General features: G+C 49.6%; 1 protein-coding gene across 1 annotated transcript; it reads right to left on the reverse strand.

Moving 5' to 3' along the window:
• Positions 1 to 1,112: 1,112 nt before the first annotated feature.
• LOC121145301 (olfactory receptor 52B4-like) lies at positions 1,113 to 2,069 on the reverse strand. Its single transcript, XM_040964032.1, has one exon. It carries the CDS (start codon positions 2,067 to 2,069, stop codon positions 1,113 to 1,115), a length of 957 nt encoding a protein of 318 aa, XP_040819966.1.
• Positions 2,070 to 20,363: the final 18,294 nt, after the last annotated feature.

Here is a 20,363-nt window from a genome sequence, read left to right on the forward strand (position 1 = left end):
TGTGACTGTGCAACTATTGCCCAAGCCAACCATCGCTCATGTAGATACTCCTCCTTTTACACACAAATTATCTTGTGAGGGAACCAATGCTATGTGATAGCAAGCAAAGCTACTCCGTAAGGTGTCATCAGCTCTTATGGGCACCAGTTGAAGTCCTGAGTGCTCCACTTCTGATACAACTTCCTGCTAACCTGCCTGAGAAAGCAGCAGAGAATGGCACAAATGCTTGAGCCTTGCACCCTCGTGGGAGACCCAGACAAAGCTCATGGCTCCCAGCTTCACATGACCCAGTTCTGGCCACTGTAGCCATGTGGAGAATGAACCAGCAGACAGACAAAATCTCTTTTAAAAATAATCAGCAGACAGACAAAATCTTTTAAAAATAATCTTGAGAAAAAATAAAAGATTATACCAGTGCTAATTAACATTGTCCTTTAAAATTTAAATAAGCTTTGTTGAATTGCTGAATATTTAATTCTACTACTTCCTCTTGAATTAGGAAGCTCAAAAGTTATTATACCAAAATTTTTAAAAACAAAGGTAGAAAAGGAAGCAAAGATGTAGCCATAGCTTACTCTGTATCATGTAAATTCAAGATCCTATTTATACTTTTGGATCACTGTGCTATCCTTTAGTGACAATCAGGACATATTCACAAAAAAAAAAAAACCAGATTATGGCACCAGCCCATATCTAACTCAAAGCATATTTTAAATGTCTATGACTCCATTAATATGAATTCTGTCTAGACTGTGATGCCCTGGATAAGTCCATCATGAGTAAAGTTGTCTCATTATTTAAATTGGTTACTTTGGTTTTGCTAGTCCTCTTTTTCTGCTTCCCTAAGCTTGTGCTAAGAAAGGTATTTGAGAGAATAAGTAACCTTCCCAAGGTCAAACACATCAGTGTTAGTACAGCCAGAAGTCGAACATAAATCAGATCCAAAAGTTTGTGCTTTTTCCTGCCCATTCAAGGTTGCATAGCAATCTTTCAAAGTTATGACAAGTCGTTTTGCTTACAGTCTGTGGGCCCTTTAATTCATAAGTCTCTGCAAGGTAATAAAAAGAAAATGAAACCCTGTATTGGTAAACATCTCACCACCATCTGATTCATCAAAATCGGTAACATTTCCACTGTGAAAACAAAGCACTGAGCACATGCTCTCGAATTTGCGTGGTCTTGATCCCATAAATGATGGGGTTCAGCATGGGAGGGGCCAACATGCACACATTGGCCAGCAGAATGTGTGTGTGGAGAGGCACATGGTGTCCAAACCGCTGAGTAATTATGGTAAAAATGCCAGGCAAGTAGAACATGGAAATGACTCCAAGGTGTGAGCCACACGTGCCCAGAGCTTTTTGCCGAGCTCCTTGGGAGGGGAGGTGGAAGATTGCATTGAGGATGAGACCGTAGGAAACTAGGATGAGCAAGGCATCTAGCACTACCGTAGACAGAAGGACAGACAAGCCGTACCAGACGTTGACATGTATATCAGCACAAGCAAACTTGGCAACAGCCATGTGCTCGCAGTAGGTATGTGGCAGCAGATTGCTACGGCAGAAAGGCAATCGCTTCACTAGGAACACATCTGGGAGAATCACACAGAAGCTTCTCAGCACCACAGCCAAGCCGACCCTTGTGATCACCACACGATTCAGCACTGTAGTATAGTGCAAGGGATCACAGATGGCCACGTAGCGGTCAAACGCCATCGCCAACAGAATCCCTGACTCAGCAATAAAGGTAGCATGGATAAAGAAGATCTGGGTGACACAGCCATCTAGGGAGATCGCCCCAGCCTGGAACCAAAATATGGCCAAGGCCTTGGGCACGGTGGTAGTGGACAAAATGAGGTCAGTCACAGCCAACATACAGAGGAAGAGGTACATGGGTTCATGGAGGCTGCGCTCAGTGACGATGATGAAGATGAGGAGGCTATTCCCAAGCAGGGCAATAAGGTAGGAAAAAAAGAAGGGAAGAGAGATCCATACATGCTGCTCTTCCAAGCCAGGGATGCCCAGAAGAATGAAGAATGAGTGGCTGGTGCCCGTGGAGTTAAGAGTTGCCATGCCCAGTTCAGGTCACCTGTGCTCTGGTGTGGAAGATTTGGTGGTCACTTCTTCTTTCTTCCCAGAAAGCTGGATGGGTTGGAGTGGGGGAAAACAAATCATATTCTATTGAACAGTCAGCAGAAGAGGATTAAAATTTCTTTACATTTGTTCATTACCTATGTGATTTCAGTAGGTCTTTCCTCACCTTAAAACTAAAGTTAGGGTAAACTGTCATCTGTAAGAAAGAAGCCTTCCTTTCTGAATGCAATAGACCCTAATCCCAGATCATCACAAACTGTCAAAAGCTGTGAATGACAACCACTGCACTCCAACCACCAGGATGTGATATGCCTCTCAAAGGGAAGTTAGTAACTGGGCAGTCTATCAGTGTAACAAACCTTAACAAGGACCTTCTATATGCAGGCATGGCTGCTTGAGGACCCACTTAGTGGGAGACAGACAATATGAACACTATGAAAGACAAACCAAATGCAAGGACTGTGGGAGCATGGAGAACTCCCCAGGAGCTCAGAATAGGCTTTCTGAAGGTGCCAGCCTGAGTTGAACCTTGAGGAATGAGAATTGATTAAATAAAGAAAGAACTTGCATAAAGTCTTGGAAATACTGCAAGATGTGTGTTTTTCAGGAATTAACAGCAAAGAAGACAGGTAAAAAGAATACTGGAGAGGAAGCAGAAGCTACTTAATGAGGGCTTCAAGTACTACTCTGAGGGGTAAGAATTTGTATTGGACTATTAAGAAACACTAAAAGATCCGTAATATGGGAACGGTGTGTTTATTTGCATTTCAGTTTCTCTCCTTCCTTCTCTCCATAACCCGTCCTTCCCGGGCCTGTTTTTGTAAGATGAGTGGAGAAAAAAGGAGATCACTGAAGAATGGAGAGCAGTCTTCAATATAATATAGTGCTAAATACAAAAATGAAAATAGACACGAGACAGCTGAATAGTATCCTCTAGCCATTTTAAGGTAGACAGAAGCCAGTTGTATACAAACTAAAATTAAAATGTCAGTGAAGTTGTCACGCGATGTGGTTAAGAACTTGCATTTCTAACATATCAGTCACTCAATACCAAGTCAGTTAACTACATAATGTTGTAAACTGTTGTTGATGTTATGTTATGGCTTTTAATTGGTCAGGATGATATTCTGCCAGCTCTGCTTTTAGACCAGAGATGGTATCCCCAAGAAACTGTTGAACTGATCTGGGCAGTAAGATGCTGGACTCTATGCATGGTACATGCTTGCAATGAAAGAAGCATGACTGGATTTGAACTATAATACTGCAATAAGGTAGAGTAATCCATCATGGGGGGGGAGGGCACAGGGAGGGGTTGGGGGAACCTCAGAGCCTATGAAACGATGTCATAAAATGAAATGCAATAAAAAAAAAAAGAATGGAGAGCAGTCAAGAGAAGTATGACATAGGAAAAGTATTATGGCTTTAGAGGGAGACCTACCTGTGCTCAATTCCAACTCTTCCAAACACACACACACACACACACACACACACACCCCTACTTCTATTCAGATGCATATTTTTACACGCTCATTCACATATGCATTCACAATCACACATAATCACTCACATACATTGAGTGAAGGTGCACACACTGACGTTTTCACAACCCACACAAGAAGCCCATCACTGTGACTTCACAGACTTTTAAACTCTCCCACATGCATGAGTACAGACTCACACAAATCCGCATACAGCCATTGCCTACCAAAACTCACTCTCATATAGGTAGTGCATGACTTTTCTAAGTCACCTTATGACCTACTCTCACCCCATCTCTAGCCTTGCTTGCAGTCCTCTCTTACAAAACACAGTTCACAGGGCTGCAACAACTGGCCTCACTGGCTCTATTCTTGAACTACTCAACCAAGATATAAGCTATAGATGCTGGTTAGGATCCATTTCCAGAAATCATCAAAATGCAGTCAAGTCCTTCCCACCATGTGCTTTTGTAGATAGGGTTTTACTGGAACACAACTATTTCCACTTATTCACATATTATCTATGCTTGTATCGTAGGACAGAGCTGAGTAAGACCAAATTTGAAGCCTAAAATATTACACTGGACTATTAAAGTGTTTCTCAACTCTACTGTAGAATAATCTTGTGAAGTAACATTGCAAGGAAAGTTGACTGTCCCAAAGGTCACAGAGGAGCTCGATCCCGGCTGTCTGGATGGAAGTCCTCACCTGCACTAGCATCTCCACTATGCCACGAGGCTCCTGGTCTGCCCACTGACTCCTCTTTCAGTGGGTAGAGAGCTCCAAACATAACCTCTGTAGAGTGGCCAAGTGGTGCAGAGATCCCAGCTCTCCCATCAATAGAGTGCTTCCCTAGCCTCCCTTAACCCACACTCAGACCCCACAGTTCATGTCAATGAGCAGTAAAGCCCTCAGAAGCAGCAGGTTATGCTAATCAGTACCAACCTAGTGCCCGTCACATCAGGAACCACCAGCTGCAGTCACCCCTATCCTGACCCCAACATGTCCCCAGCAGGCTGTGCGGTGGCCAGCAGACCAAGCTGGAAGAACAACTGCAGGACAAATTATTCTTTTCTTTCAGCATCTTCAGGGACCAGGGACATATCCACCTGATCTGCTTCTCCCCTAGGATCTTCCTCTACTCCCAGTGACACACTGTAGAAAAGCTGTTAACTCCTTCACTGCGTGGAACATGGCCTGACATTGGAGCTGGAGGAGTACCCTTTCCTCAGCATTCTCCCAGCATATCCTACCTCTTCACCAACTACGTTCCTCTTTCCCCAACACCAGAGACTGGCCAGCCTTAGCCTCCTCAAGGGTCATTCTGCAAAACATAAATCACATGATTCACTCACATTCCCTTGTTATAAATTATTGGGCAGATAGGTTGCATTTGAGAAAGGAGCCAAGGCTGGACAGCCAATCCACACAATAACATGGGCCCTTGTTTGACCACCCCATCTAAACGGCAGGCTGACCATTAAGGCCAATCCACATGTGACAGCCTCAGCATGCTGTCTGGCAAAGCACCTGGCAAAGAACAGCTCCAGCATTACAACAACCATAGGAATGCTCTGGCTGGCAGTGACTGCCACCAGTACCCTTGTTAACAGTACAGCCTGGCCTATATAATAGCCTCCTTTCTGTGAACAACCCAAACCACTCTTCCCTTTTCTGTGTAATGGAAACTGAAAGTTTCACAATATTAGAACCAGTGCCAGCTGGAAATATCCAAATTTGGTTGCCAAACTGTCCTCACAATGACCTTTAGGTCATTATACTGCCACTATAACAAAACTACCATTAGCTGACATTCCCAAGATGCACCTCACACAATGACAGCCACAACATCTCCAAATCAGGGCTCAGAAACATGCAGTACTCAAACTCACCTCAAGCTCTTTCTCTTTTAAACCTTCAACTATGCCCTACCCCAGATACCATCCTTCGTGCCTCCTAGCAGTAAAAAAGAACTGTTCAAACCTTGTGGAGGGTTGTTTGTTCAGGGTCTTTTTGTATCTTAATTTTTTGTTCATTCTCTTTCTCTCTTTTAAGCTAACCAACTTTTCTGTAAATAGATTCTGCTTCCCAATTTATGCCTACACTTTAAATCCTTGAATATGAAATAAACACAGCCAGAGAACTTGTTGCCCGCAATATCATGATATAACAGAAATAAATAGAAAGTCAAGGAACCTCTGAACTAAGGATGTCACTTACAGCAAAGGACATAAAGGAAGCAAAGTACGTGTGTGACTGACCAGGGAAATCATGCAGTGCCTTGAAGCTTGAGAAACTCAGTCCAGGTTAGCTAAACAAATGATAACGAGAGCACTGTTCTCACTTTGCCAGATTCCAAAGATGATGCCAATGTCTTCAAGGGTATACGTGACTTCTAAAAGCAATCTATCCATTCTCCCACTTTTGTGCAAAAGGTAATTTTCTCACACATGCACTTCTCCCTCGAGCTGTTGGAAAAATGGAAAAGTCCTGCTGCCTTCCTGGTAAGACATGCACCAAACACAGAACCCACAGCTCTTCATTTGTTAGAGTCTTACTATGTACTTACTATGTACTTTGTCTCTTCCACTTGCTGCCTATGCAGTATTAAGACATCTCTGCATCTAATCAACACAGTGTGACTAACACTTCCTAAGAATCATCTGGAAACATTAGTAAGATTTTACAAGAAGCAACTGTCCTAATCCCTTGGCACTGAAGAGAAAATTCTGGAGCAGGTCCAACCTGGGGCCCGAGATGTGAGTAAGGAGTTGCTGAATAGAGAAGGAAAGGATTTTTGGAAAATAGAGCAGCCTGTGGAAAACAATGGTTTCCAGGTGGCTCCAGGAGGGTGACACCTGCCAAGACAGGTGATGGTGAGGAGTCTGGTGGTGTCGGTGTAGTGAGGTCATCAGTGCCTGTATGTAAAGTTTGACCCTGAGATGTTGAAGGATTCTAGGAAGCCAAGTGAAATAATTAGGTGAATATTTCACATAGGCAGAAAAAGCTTTCTCTGATCAAAACAGAAAGAATTAACTTAGACGGCAAGATGAGAGATTGGGACGGCCAATATGGAAGGAATCCAGGAGCCCAGGTGGGGCACCCCTTGTTCCAATTTCCTGTCTTATCCTGCTCTGGAATATAATGTTACTCCTGATTAGACACAAATACAGCAATGACCTTGCCTAAAAAGGAATAAATCAGTCAATCCCAAACACATCATTGCCACTACCCCACAACTGTGTTTTGGGGCAATGACCATCACCAGAGGGAAGCTGAGGGAAATAAGAAGGTGCACAGAGGATTCTGGGTGACTCTGGGAGTGCTGAGGGGGCCTGGAGGATAGCTCCCCTCCCCAGACATAAGCAGTGAACCCAGAATTCTGGGGTAAATTCTCCAGAGGAGACCCCAGAGGAGTGAGGGGCATACTGCTTCCTGGGTCTGCTTTTAGCCTGTGATGCAGCCTAATAACAGGGGAAATGTTCTTCAGTTGCAAAAGGCCCACTCCTCACTGTATATCACTGTATATGCAGATAGAGTTCAGTGACCATTGAATTGTCTGATCCCTGCAGGAAGACTGAGAGAAGCCGGGACAGTGTGAAGGCATTCACTGACCACACCCTGAGTGTTCTAGAAGGTGGGGAAACACAGAAAACCACCTACAAATAGGAGATTCTTCTGGCTTATTGGTAGTAAATGGGGCACATGAGGAAAGAGGACTTCCTAAACAGGGCAGCTTCAAATATGCCAGTCAAAGTCCTATCTCAGACCTGATGGGATTGTCCATTATCTGATGACAAGCAGGTGATTCTAATGTCAGAGTGTGTTAGAGAGTGGGCATTATAATGTTTACAGTGACAGCTGACAGGTGAGGTGCTAGGAGCTGAAGAAGTGGGCACAGGTCACCCCATAGGCCCTCCTGAGGTTTGCAAGACATGCACACCTAAGAAACAGGGGAGACCTCAGTGCCCCCATCACCTCTATTTTCATTTTGTAGTTTTACTTCCTTTTCAATGGTTTGTTCCTCAAAGTCAGGTTTGCTTTTCTGTTTCTTTGCCTTGTAACTGTCTTTTTATCTAAGATTTATTTATTTTGGGATCACTGCAATGGCTTCTGCCATGCCAGCAGATCACCACACCAGCTGAACAGGCCTGAGGATTTATGCGTATGCTTGGATCCCAGGCCAGCATGCTGGGATGGCGTGCCAGTGGGCCAGATCTGGGGACCTGTGCATGCACTTGGGTGTCCTTGGCAGATGAGCAGGGCCTCAGGTCAGCACGTCACCCAGCCAGAAGCCCAAACTCAGGAACCTAATACAGGCATGGAACCTGTGAATTGTTCAGAAGGGGGTATGGGGACGTGTGGGAGGAGGGACCGCTGAGAGGGTATGACTTCTGGGGTATTGGACTAACAAGGTCACTGTACTTGCAAGTAAGTGGGAGGGCTGAGACCAAACAGTTTGGAGAGAAACCAAAGGATCTTTCTGGATCAGACCAATGTACCCACCCATGTGGGAGACCTGACCTGGGCTAGTTAGCATTGACCACTGCCCACCACACACACAAAAGCTAGAGCAGGAGGTGCCTGCCCAGCAGGGCTAGACCACAGCACCCACCAGTAAGTGTCATAAGAGGGGATAGTTTATGCTAGGCTGGGCCATGACATTAACCAACACTCAAAAGAACTGGATCTGGGGGCAGATTCTGTAGGGGGATATGTGGGTCTGCCCATGTAGGAATACCTGCAAAATCTACTGGTTTATTCAAGAGGTGGGGTCATGCCAAGCTAAGCATGACCTTGGAACTCCCAAACACTCATGGGCACTGGGGTTAGTAATGGGTTGGTCTGGTGCAGATTGCAGCACCCACAGACACACCCAAGAATTGGGTGTGGGGCAGACCAGGCCACAACCTCCACCAGCACACACAAAGACTGAGACTTTGGGGTGGACTATGCCAGGTAGGGGTCTAGCACTCACTGTCATATGTGAGATCTGGGTCTGGCACTCTCAAAAGTCACAGTAGGTGTGGGATGGGCTGGCTAAGTCACAGCACCTGCTCATCCACATGAGAGCCAGGTCTAGGAGCGGCCAGGCAGGGCTGTGCTGTAGCACCTACCGGAGAAAGCCAGAACAGATATGGGCTAGTCTGACAAGGTCAGGACAAGTCAAGACTAGAGGTGGGCCAAGATAGGCTGACCCAAACACCTGCAGGGTGTGCAAGATCCACAACCAGAAGCTGGTCTGACAGAGGAGCTTGAGAAATTCCACTGTTAAGATGCAGCCCCAGCTGGAGAGTGCGAGAAATAAGACCAGAAGCAGTCCAGGCCAGGCCAGGCTATGGTACCTGGCGGTATACATGAGGGTCAGATCTGGGAGTGAGCCAGGCTAGGCCAGTCTGCAACACCTGCTGCCATGTGTGAGAGTCAGGATGGTGTGCAGGCCAGGCTGAGGTGGGACATAACACCAGCCAGTAAACATTAGGATCAGGACTGGGAGCCGGCCAGGCTGGACTAGGCCATAGCAAACAGCACAAGTTGGAACTGGGGGCAGGCCAGGCAAAGCCAGGCTGCAGCACACACCAGTAATGCCAAGGCAAGACAGGTCATGACAGGCTGACCATTATACCCACCAAACACAAAACCATGGTGTGAGGAGAGAGCCTAATGGGGAGATGGAGGGTGCTCTGGACTCCGACTCCCTGATGTGGAGCCACTGCTCCCACAGGCGAGCATGACAGCTGGGATTGGGGGGAAGACCAAGCTGCGCAGGGCTGCAACAACTGTTGGCCTACATGTGAGCTGAGTTTGGAGGAAGTCCAGGCTAGGACAGGCCACTCCATCAGCTGGCACATGCAAGAGCCAGAATAAGTGCCAACTGCTCGGCCTTTGCTGCCAGCATCCACTGGCAAGTGCCAAGACAGGGTGCAAGCTGTGTCAGAATGGACTACAGTAACCCCTGAAAAGTGTAAGATCTGGGACTGAGAATGGGTATAGTATGGAAACTGTGAGCATTTCTCTCTTCTTTGAGTGTTATCATTTGCTAGAACAGCTCACAAAACTCAAGGAAATGCATTTTGACATTCACCAATTTATTACAAAAGGATACAACTCCAGAACAGCCAGCAGAAGTGCACAGGGCAAGGTACAGATGAGAAACACAGTATCCACGTCCTCCCCAGGTGCAACACCACCACCTCCACGTGTTCACAAACCTGGACTTGTCACAATCCTGGCCCCTTAGGTTTTTATGAATCCTTTACTGAGTGCACCTACTGGTCACATCACTAGTCACTGGTGATCATGTCAAGCTTCAACATGTCCCAGCCTGTGAGATCTGATGTCTTCGTTAATCAGAAGACCGATTCCCTGAACAAACCCCTTCCATCACTCCCAAGCATCAACATTGGCTTTGCATGGTACCTTCTTGACTCTACATTCCCCAGATCCAGTTACTTATTGGAAATCTTTGCCTTACAACTGTGTGACAGACCCAGAGAAATGGAAGCTGCTGTGGGAAACAAAGAGGAGGTCTGGGAAGAAAACTGAGTCCTAAGGCAGAGAAAATGGTCAACAGCCAATGGTTCTGTGCTGAGTCCTCCCATGTGGAATTACTATGAGTACTCCCCCTGCATGGGGAACAGGGAAACGGAGCCACAATACTTGTGTGTCTCATGGGGACCAAGGATAATATTTATGAGCTGAACTCTTCCCTAGGGGCAAATTGAGCCTCTTCCCCTCAGTGGAGATTTTTCTCAACCAGAGACTGCTGCCCCTTTCTGCTTGTCAGAAATAATCACCTCCCTGTTAGAACAGCCAGCCCTGCCAGACTTAGACTGGAGTTAGATTCCTAAGAAATGATGATGTCAGAAATCTCACTCACCAGGACCAAGTGGGATTTACCCCTAGTAAGCAGGGATGGTTCAACATCTGAAATCAATAAATGTGATACAATACACCACATCAGTAGGCTGAAGAATAATAGACAATAGACACAGAGAAGACATTTGATAAAATATAACACTTCATGATTGAGACCTTAAGTAAATTGGGTATAGAAGGAACATACCTCAACACAATTAAGGCAATATATGAGAAAACCATTGCCAACTATAAACATAGTTGCTCAATTCAAAATAGCTGATATGGAATCAACCCAGATTCCCAATCAACTAATGACTGGATAAAGAAAACATAGTGTGGGGCCCAGTGCGGTGGCGCAAGTGGTTAAGGTCCTCACCTTGCACACCCGGGATCCCATATGGGTGCCGGTTCTAATCCCGGCAGCCCCGCTTCCCTTCCAGCTCCCTGCCTGTGGCCCAGGAAAGCAGTCGAGGACAGCCCAAGGCTTTGGGACCCTGCACCCGCGTGGGAGACCCGGAAGAGGCTCCTAGCTTCAGATTGGCATAGCACTGGCCGTTGTGCTGACTTGGGGAGTGAATCATCGGATGGAAGATCTTCCTCTCTGTCTCTCCTCTCTGTATATCCGCCTTTCCAATAAAAATAAATCTTTTAAAAAAAAAAGAAAACATAGTGTGTATATATACTGTGGAATCTACTCAGAAGAATGAAATCTTGTCTTCTGCAACTAAACGGATTCAATTGGAAACCATTTTGTTTAGTGAAACAAGCTAGTCCCAAACACGTTTTCCCTGGTCTTGATAATTAGTATACAGAGTACAAAAAATATATCATCTATGTGCAAGATTAATATCCTGGGATTTGATTATTATTTATAACCTTTGTCTATACTCCTGAGGAACAGTAGGGTTTTTAGGCAGTGAAGAGAATTGTTTTAGAGCCTATTTTTTCTCTACTTCTATGTAAAGATTTCCCTGTTGGATTTTTAAGCTTGTGATTGAAAAAATAAAATTAAAATACACCATTGTAAAAAGGGCGTGGGGAGGAACAGAAAAGGTGGGGCTAGGGAATATAGGCAGAAGAGAAAGGTGGGTGGTATTACTATGCTTCTAAACCTGTACTGTGAATGTAAAGTTTATTCACTTTATATAAATAAAATTTACTGAAAGAGAAATGCTGACATTGCTGTGTGAGGTCTACAGAGTTCCAAGAAGGGTTTGGGGAGAATTTGACCATAAGGATTCCAAGAAAGCCCCTGTAATCGGGGGGCAGGGGGAGTGAAAACAGAGATGGGCATTGCTCTGGGGGACAGTGTCCCCACTCCATGGCATCCGGAGACACAAGTCCTGCTGCTGCCCTCTGCATCGCCCGGATGCTGGCAAGTGAGGCCACTCTAATGAATCCCATTAGTCCCCTGACTGCCTAGTGAGGTCTCCTTGCCCATCTCTAGAACCACTCCAGGGGCTGGGCTAGCTCTGCCTGCCCCCTGCGCTGTGACAGGTGTTTCTGCAGTTGCGACAGAGGCTGTGGGATAGCCAGGGGCATTCTATTTAGGAGGATAGGAAAGTGTCGGGAAAACTCACAACGGCCCTGCTTCCCAGAGGAAGCCCATCCCTGGCGGTGCCCCCACCTCAGGATCTCTGTGCAGAGTTGGGAGGGTGAGAGGCACTCCCCTCCACCTTCCTGCTAACCTTGCTGCCTCTGTATCAGCCACTGTCCCAGCTGGGTATCCGTCTCCATCCCTAAGAAAGTGTGTCGTGTCCTCAGCCAATTTCTATGTGATGTCCTTTCAGACTCATTTTCTAGCTGGCTGCAACTCTTACACCATTGCCTACACTGGGGACTAGCACTTTCCTCTTTTTCTCCTGTTGGCAGCCATTTCTCATTGCACAGCCCCTAAACAGCAGGAACACAGGAACCATGACCCCTCTCCTGACCTCTGTATGGGTCCCTTTGGGAGCTAGGAGAGGATGAATGAACATGCACACAGAGACCAGTGCCTCCAACACAGAAACCAGGACACCCTTTCAGAAAGTAGGGTCTGGAGCTGCCCAAGTCTGGCCTCTGTCTAAGAGTCCACAAGAACACAGGAAAGGTTATCTTTATCAATCACCCAAGATTTATCTTTGGTCAAAAATGCAACATCTCTTCCTTTGTTTCCTCTAGGCCCAGGGTTCCCTTGCAGGCCCTCACAGCAGCCTGCAGCACAAGGACAATCCCTGAATCCTAAATCCTGGGATCTGGGCTTGTGTTGTCAGGCCCACATGCACCCCTCCTTTCATTTAGTGAGTTCACCTTTCCTAAGGAGTTGGCTTTAAATCAAAATAGAGACAGAAAGCTGCAAGTTAAGGGACAGAGGCTCAGGCCGGTCGACATCAAGGGTGCTAGGGACCCAGCTGGGTTTTAATTCCAGCCACCTTCCAAAAAGGACTGTGGAGTCCTCCTTGGAGCCAGGGCTGCCTGGGCCAAGTCTGTGACTCCCCGCAGGCTATAGGGCTATAAGATGCAGTCCCCCTCCTGTACTGGAAACAGCACTGGGTCCAGAAGAACTCCCTACCAGGCCTTCTGCTTATGGAGACACAGGGAGCCTGAAGCAGGAACAGAGGTGACTGGGGGAGAAAAGCCATCCCCTAGAAGTGTACCCCATTCTCCCAAAATGCAAAGATCACTCCAATTTCTGGGGAGGCCCAAGAGAAGGGCAGGGCCCAAGTGGCCACTGAGAGCAACAGGCAAGTAAGGCAGTGGCAGGGTGGACCAAGGTGAGCCCCATGTCACTGAGTGAGGCTAAGACAGGCTGGGTAGCTGACTGCTCAGAGTTGCCAAGAGGGAAGAGCTGTTCACCAGCTCTCCTTAACTTCAGTTCACCTCTAGTTTTCGGAAAACAGCCTTTCCCAATGTTGACCCTCCAGGTACAGAATCTACTATGCCCAGAGCACTTGGTTGATTCCAGCCACCACTCTTGCTTCACATTCCACATTTCTCCCCTGCGGGCTCCCCTTCATCACCTAACTCCCAGGGCTCACTCAAAGCCAAGAATGTCTCCAGGTAGCTAGGCTGGAAACAACCTCCACAGCCCTTTCTCACTGCCCCCACAGATTACCATCCTGGCTGCCTCCCTCCTGAGACAATATTCCCACTGGCTTCAGCTCAGACAACAAGCAGGCCATAGGAGTCTCCAGTCTCCTGAACACTCCCTCCAGTAGAAGAGGCCCTGAGGCCACCTCCTACTGGATTGCCACCCACCTGCCACACCCAAGGGCAGCATTCTCTCCCAGAGGCCTCTCCATCAGAGTAAACCAGGCAGGAAATCTGCCCACTCAAGGGCCCTGTGGTCTCCAGGACACCTGCACCTGAGCAGGCAGTATAGAAGTGCCAAGTGAGCCATCACACACCTGCAAACAGCAGAGGTGTGTGCAGGAAGAACACAGCAAGGCAAACACGTGCCAGACTAGTAAGGGAGCACTCTGCAGGCCCTCAGCAGCATCCTACCAGGGATCATACCACCCAGGAAGAATTCTGGGGAATTAGGGATTGGGCTGCCAACAAAAGCAGACCTACCTGGCACACATCCCACATGTGACCGGCTCTATCAGGAAGGGCAGGGTGCCAGGAAGAGGCCATAGGGAGAAAATTAGCCATGGCAGGAATGGGCCAAGAGCAACAGGGACCTCAGCCTGCCAACTGCCTGGAGAAGGCAGAGGCAGAAATAGCCCCTCCAGGACTTGGCTCCCAGGGTATGGCAGAGGACCTGTGCCAGCACGACCTAAGGCAAGAAGTAACCAATTGGCTACTGGAAAGGAAGAGGGGCCAGCCTCATCCAGGGACCCCTGTGAGCTGGGTTTGACCATCACTAATCCCCCCCACACACACACACACAGCTAAGACTATTACAAGCCCTCCAGGTTCTGTCCCTCTGTCCCGTCCCTCTAGCCAGTGGAAGACTGGCAACATTCAACTGACAATTTGAACAGCCCATAGTGAAGGAATTTCTCCCTAGCCCCAAATGTGCAATACTGAGGAAGCCATGCCTCCCAAGTGGATCAGGAGAGTCCAGCTCTGTCCCTGAGGACAGCCTTCCTACCAGGTGCACACCGTGGTCAAAAGGGCACCCACAGCAGGGGTTAGGATCCAGTGCCAAGGCAGACTGGCAGTATGCAGGCCAACAAGGGAGGGAGGGAGGAAGCCGGGGCCTCAGCCATGTCCGAATGGAACCCAGTGTTTCACTGTCTTAGTGATTGGTTCCTCCCTACGAGTCACACAGTCTCAGGCTTCTCAAAGGTCAATCTTGCCTTTCATGAGGGACTCCCAGGACAAAGGACTCAAGTGTGAGCCATCCAATCCCCTCTCGACAACTAACCATACCACAGCCTTGGCCATCCCCAAGCGGCTCCCCCTCCTATTTCTAACCTGCTTCACACTCTCAGGGTCACACAAGTTTCGATGAGCGAAGCTTGGTATCAAAGACTCCCTTCTGGGCAGTGGTACTGGAGCCAACAACTCCAGGGTCCAGCTCTGGCTTCTGTAAAGGCTCATGAGGCCCTGAAGGGTCGCGGGATCACCTCACTGCCCTGCCACCTGTTCTGTCCCACCCTCAGGACTGCTCAGCATGTGCTGTGGGCCTTCTGCCTGGGCCTTCACTGTGTCCTGAAGCACCACAGCTGTTGACACACTCAGCACACTTCCACACAGCCTGGGCCCAGCTATGCAAAGAGCAGACTCAAGAGCTGAAATGGCTTCCAAGGACCATCCTGCCCAGGGTACTAATGGAATGAAGTGCTGACTTGCCCAAGGCCACAGTGGCAGAGACCGGGCCAAAAAACAGAGCCCACATCTGACTCCTGCCCAGGACATTGTCCCCAGTGGCACCGATGGGAGCTGGACTCTGCAAACCCAGGGAAGCGCCTTCTCTCCTGAGTAAGAAGGAAGCCTCTTCTCTGGGCCAGCTGTGGCCTGGGACTTTAGCTGGTGTAAGACTAGCTCAAGACCTGGGGCGAAACGCAGGATCACCAGGGGGCGAACCTCAAGAAAGGTTCTCTGGAGGCTCTGTTGGCTGTTTTGCTGGGGTAAAAGTGACAGGAGGACATCAGGGTGGCCAAACCTTGGTCTCTAACCAGCACCTGGCTCCAGGGCCCTGTCTGTGCCCTCAGGAGAACAGCCTTGACTGCCACTCGGTGTGGCAAACTTTCTGTCTTTGCAATTATGTCAAACATGCCAAAAATGGTTAAATCAGAGGGCAGATCAGACACTGAAAGGGATTCATGAAATAGCCTCTACCCTTGACGGCCCTGCTGCCTGTCCTAACTCACTGCATTCCCTCCTAGCCCACAGCCAGTGCAGTCTCAATGCCAGTCCTTTCCTGTGGACATGCCCTTCAGACTCAGCCTCAGGGAAGCCCACCTTGACTACAAATGACCATTGGGAATACGTGGGAAGGCAAAGAACTCAAGCTCCTTAGTAATCCAGACAACCCCACACCCCAAGGTTAGCCTATTCATTTGAAAGGGAAATAAAAGACGCCTCAACAATGACAACACTGCAAAGCCAGGCAGATGGGAGAATTGTGATTTGTGGAAAGAGGGGTTGGTTTGTTTTTGAGATAGAGGACCCACTCACCCATTCCCTTCTCAGATGTCTGAAACATGACAGAGCTGAGGTAAAGCCTGCAGCCAAGGAGACTTAATCCAAGTCTCCCACATGGGTAGCAAGAATTCACCCAGCTGAGGGTGAACACAGCAGGAAGACAGACGAGCTGGGACCTGCACCTACATACTCTGATGCAAGATGCCAGCATCCCAAGCTGTGTCTTAACCATGTGGCCAAATGCCAGCTGCCCAGGAGGTAACTGTGAAGGACGGCCACCAAGTTCACTGTTGGCTGAGACCTGATGTGTTTTTCGAGCAGTAAAGTCTTCCCTAGACCACTCCAGGCCAATGTGATCCTGAACAAAAGCAAGTAGTGGTGGGTGGAAAGGAATGTACCTTGTCACATTTCAGCCTGTTAGGGACTCAATGCTATGTCCCTCAGAATTCCCACACTGACTATACAGTGTGACATCCAGAGGCAAGGTCCCTCATAGGAAGGTTCCCTCTTCCATCTCTCCCTCTCAGCACGGGAATGCACCACAATCAGGTCACATGAGCACACTGTACAGACCAGGGCCCTCACCAGGCCCGGAGTCAGCAGCCACCTTAGCCTTGGATTTCCCAACCTACAGAACCATCAGAAGTGCCTATTTCAGCCACCCAGGCTACTAGGCTTTGTTACAGCAGCCCAAGCTGGCCACAGCTCAGTCCTCAAATAGGCACCATCACCCACCAATTAATTCAGTCTCAGGCACCAGAGACCAGAAGGTTTAGGGGGGCAGACACACAAGAGAAAGATGAGCCATCTACCAACAGGTCAGGAACATGACAGCCTTCTGAACTGAGGCAGCAACGCTAGGAAATATGGCCAAGGTGGACAAGCAGACCAGCCGGGGCCAAGGGTGCACCCCAGGCAAGCACTGGCAAGGGAAGGGATGCTGAGCCCTCACAGGTGGGACTAACAAGCCTCAGTGCGTACTTTAGACACTTTTGTTTGGCAAGCAGGACAAGAAAGACTTAAGTTTAGGACAACAGAAACAGAACAAAAAGTTCAAAAAAGCTGTTTCCAGGCAATAAAGTAGAAAACCCGGAGCCATCCAAAATTCTAAACTCTCAACACGCCCCACAGCTCCACCAGCCACAGTTTCTAAAATCAAGACTGTTGACACAACCAAGTCAGCAAAAAAAAAAAAAAAAAAAAAAAAATCGGGGCAAGTCCATGTGCGACTCACTGAACTGCCTGGTTGGCTAGGTATATTCCTCGCTGGCACCATCTGCACCAGCTCAGGTCCACAGGGAAGCCAGGCCAGCCTGGCCCACCCCATTCCGCGGTCTCGGGCGCCCTCGCGCAGTCACGGGCGGGCGGTTCACCTGCAAAACGCCCCTGAGATCTACTACTCCGGAGACTGCCGCCTCCTGCCTCCCCTGGGCCTTGTTGGCGGGGTGGCCCGGCTGGTTCCGGCTGTTTGCGAGGGCTCCGGATCTCCCTGGGCTCCTGCAACAGCCGCTGGCTGGCCGAGCTAACGAGCCCCGTGGGAGCGCAGCAGCGGCAGCTGCAGGCTGCGCCATGACAACCAGGCCCGCTGCCCCAGGACGGACTTGGCCTTGCCATGGGCCCCCCACCCAGCCCGCTGCCTGTACCCAGCACCACGAAGGGCCGCCTCTTCTCACTTCCTGCAAGCCTGTTTGACACTGCCCCCACACTGCCCTCAGGCCACCACTGTAGCCACAGAGGACCTGGTTGGGAGCAAAGGTGACTCCTCCTCCGGCCAGCACTCAGATGCATTGTAGGACAGCCGCAGCTCTGGCCACTCTCCACTACGCTCCCCTCCAGACCCTCTCGCCCCCTTACCCAGGCCCTGTGATGTCTGAGGTTGGGGAAACGAGCGAGGAGCATATCATGCCTCGCAGCGTGGGCTGCCTCTGAGGCCAAAGGGCTTTAACAATGGCCCATCAGCTCGGAGTGTTTTCAGCTGGAGGAGCGCTAACCCAGGACCCAGGATGCATGGCTCACCTGCTAGGAGTTGCCCCAATCACCTCAGGCAGTGCTTAGGACGCTGGACCAACTCACGTGTGTCTGTCTTTCCCACCTTACTGGACAGATCACACGGCCTGACCCCGAAGGCTTGTCCCCAGTGTTTGCATGAATGTCTCCCAGTGGTCACAGGCCACTCAGAAAGGACGGAAAGGCCCAGTGATGTAGGGAAGGGCAGGCAGTTCCTTTCTGAGTGGACCTCTCAGAGAATACCCACCCACCTAGGGTTAATCCCATGCTTTCCTAAGATGTTTGAGCACAGACAGGGCATATCTATGTTGCGTGAGAGGCCATTTGGGGCAGGCTTGCTTTGCTAGATTCGTATACAGGTGTCAGTGTGGAGGTGGCCCTGGTGGAGGGTGGACCCTCCATCACAGTCCTGATTACAGTCTGAGGCATCAGCGATGGCCATAACCTGCTCTCTGTGGCCCTGGCCTCTGCCACAGGTGCAACACAAAGCCATGTCCTGGCCCCAGGGGCAAGGGTATAAAGTTCCTAGTGACGGTGTCCCCAGATCTGCCCATGGTCCATCTCCACTCTCACGGGAGAAGAAACGGGGCAAGACTGGGGTCTACGCAGCCCTGGATGGAACCCCAGCCCCATTGTCAGCCCTGGATGGGACCCCAGCCCCACTGTCAGTCCTGGATGGGACCCCAGCCCCACTGTCAGCCCTGGATGGGACCCCAGCCCCATTGTCAGCCCTAGATGGAACCCCAGCCCCACTGTTTAGTGGACAGGTAACTTCCACTACTAGCTTCCTCCTACATAAAATGCATCATTCACCTGAAGCACTGGTGTGAGGATGGGCATAAAGCATAGGGCCCCACCCATCTCAGCGCCCAGCACCCGGGCACTTCCTTTGGGAAGTCTTCCAGGATTGCCTGCCTGCCACCACAGGCAGGGCAACAAACCACTTGCCAGTTGCCAGACTTCTCCGACCTCACCACACCCTGGGTCCTGAGAGGACAGCTGTAAGAATTTGTCTGCCCTGCATGCTGTGTCCCCAAAGCCAGAGCCAGGTGCCTGTAGGATCATTCTATTATAATGGCCACAAAGGCGGCTCACCCTAGTTCCTGAGAGCTCCTGTGTGCCAGGCCCAGTTCTGAGCACTTGGCATGGGTTCTTGAAGCCTTCAGGGCAACTACCACTCAGGAGCGTGTTCCCACTGGAGCAAGTGGGGGCACAGAGGCAGGCTGCTTAGTGCAGCCAGGCTGTGCATCCGGGCCTTGCAGCCTTGGCGTCGGCCAGCTCAGCCCCACTTGGCGAGTAGGCACACAGGCACCCCTGTCTTCCAGAAGCTACCAAGGTACTTTATCTGCATGAAGGTTTACTGCAACCATAGTCCAGCACAGAGAGGAATGTGGTGCAGGGCTGCTTTCTCTCAGCCTCAACTTCCCTTGGTGCCATCATGCTTGGACTTGTTGAAGTCATGTGAAGTGTTTGGGCTGGTGCCTGTCAGCAGGCCTGGGGGATGAAGAAGGGGCAGACCTAGACACACACGGTCCCCAGGTCAGAGGGCAGCCACACCGCTGCTCCTGTGAGCATCAGCTTCAGGCCAGCTCTGGATCAGCTGGCCAAGGAGGTCAGAACCAAGGTCCCAGGCAAGCTACTGTCATACAGTAATGCAGAACAGCAAAACCAGTGCCAGCATAGCCAACACTTTGCAGTGCGTGTCATTTCCTCTGGGCCTCGTGCTGACCCCATCATTATGCCCCTGAGAACTAAGACCAAAGCAGCCTGGGCTAAGTCCAGGGTCATTCACTGGGTCAATGTCTAGACCCGGCAGGACCCACTTATTCATTGACAAATCTATTTAAACCATAGCAAGTCACACACCAGAAATGGTGCTGGCCCTTTAAGCAGGCAGGATCCAGGCGGCTGGCTGAGCAAGACACAGGCAGCTTTTTCCACTCATTAAAAGTTTGACCAAGCGAGCAAAGTGGAAATGGGCGCATGGGACAGAAGGACCTCCTTGGGGCTCAGGCCTCAGCTGGACCTGCAATCAGGCCTGAGCCCCTATAATTGGGCCCCAGGTGTCCTGCTGGGCCCGCACAGCCTCAAGTGAACGGCAGGCCACACTAGTCTGGCTTATTACAGCCTAATTGGAGACAAATCAGTGGACCTCAGGGACGGAAAGCAGTGAGCTCAGAGTGAGAAAAGTTGGAGTGGCCACAACTTCTCCCATGCGGCCCACCACACTCTCCACTGTGATCCAAACTTCATCCAGCCCTGGAGACCCACAGGTCCCTGCTGGTGCCTGGGTCTCACCAGGCTGCCCAGGTTCAGCTGCACCCCCAGGGCTGACGTAACCTCTGCTGCA

This window comes from Ochotona curzoniae, unplaced genomic scaffold, assembly GCF_017591425.1.
Source record: "Ochotona curzoniae isolate NIBS_2020 unplaced genomic scaffold, NIBS_Ocur_1.0 scaffold_3223, whole genome shotgun sequence".
Lineage (NCBI taxonomy): Eukaryota > Metazoa > Chordata > Mammalia > Lagomorpha > Ochotonidae > Ochotona > Ochotona curzoniae.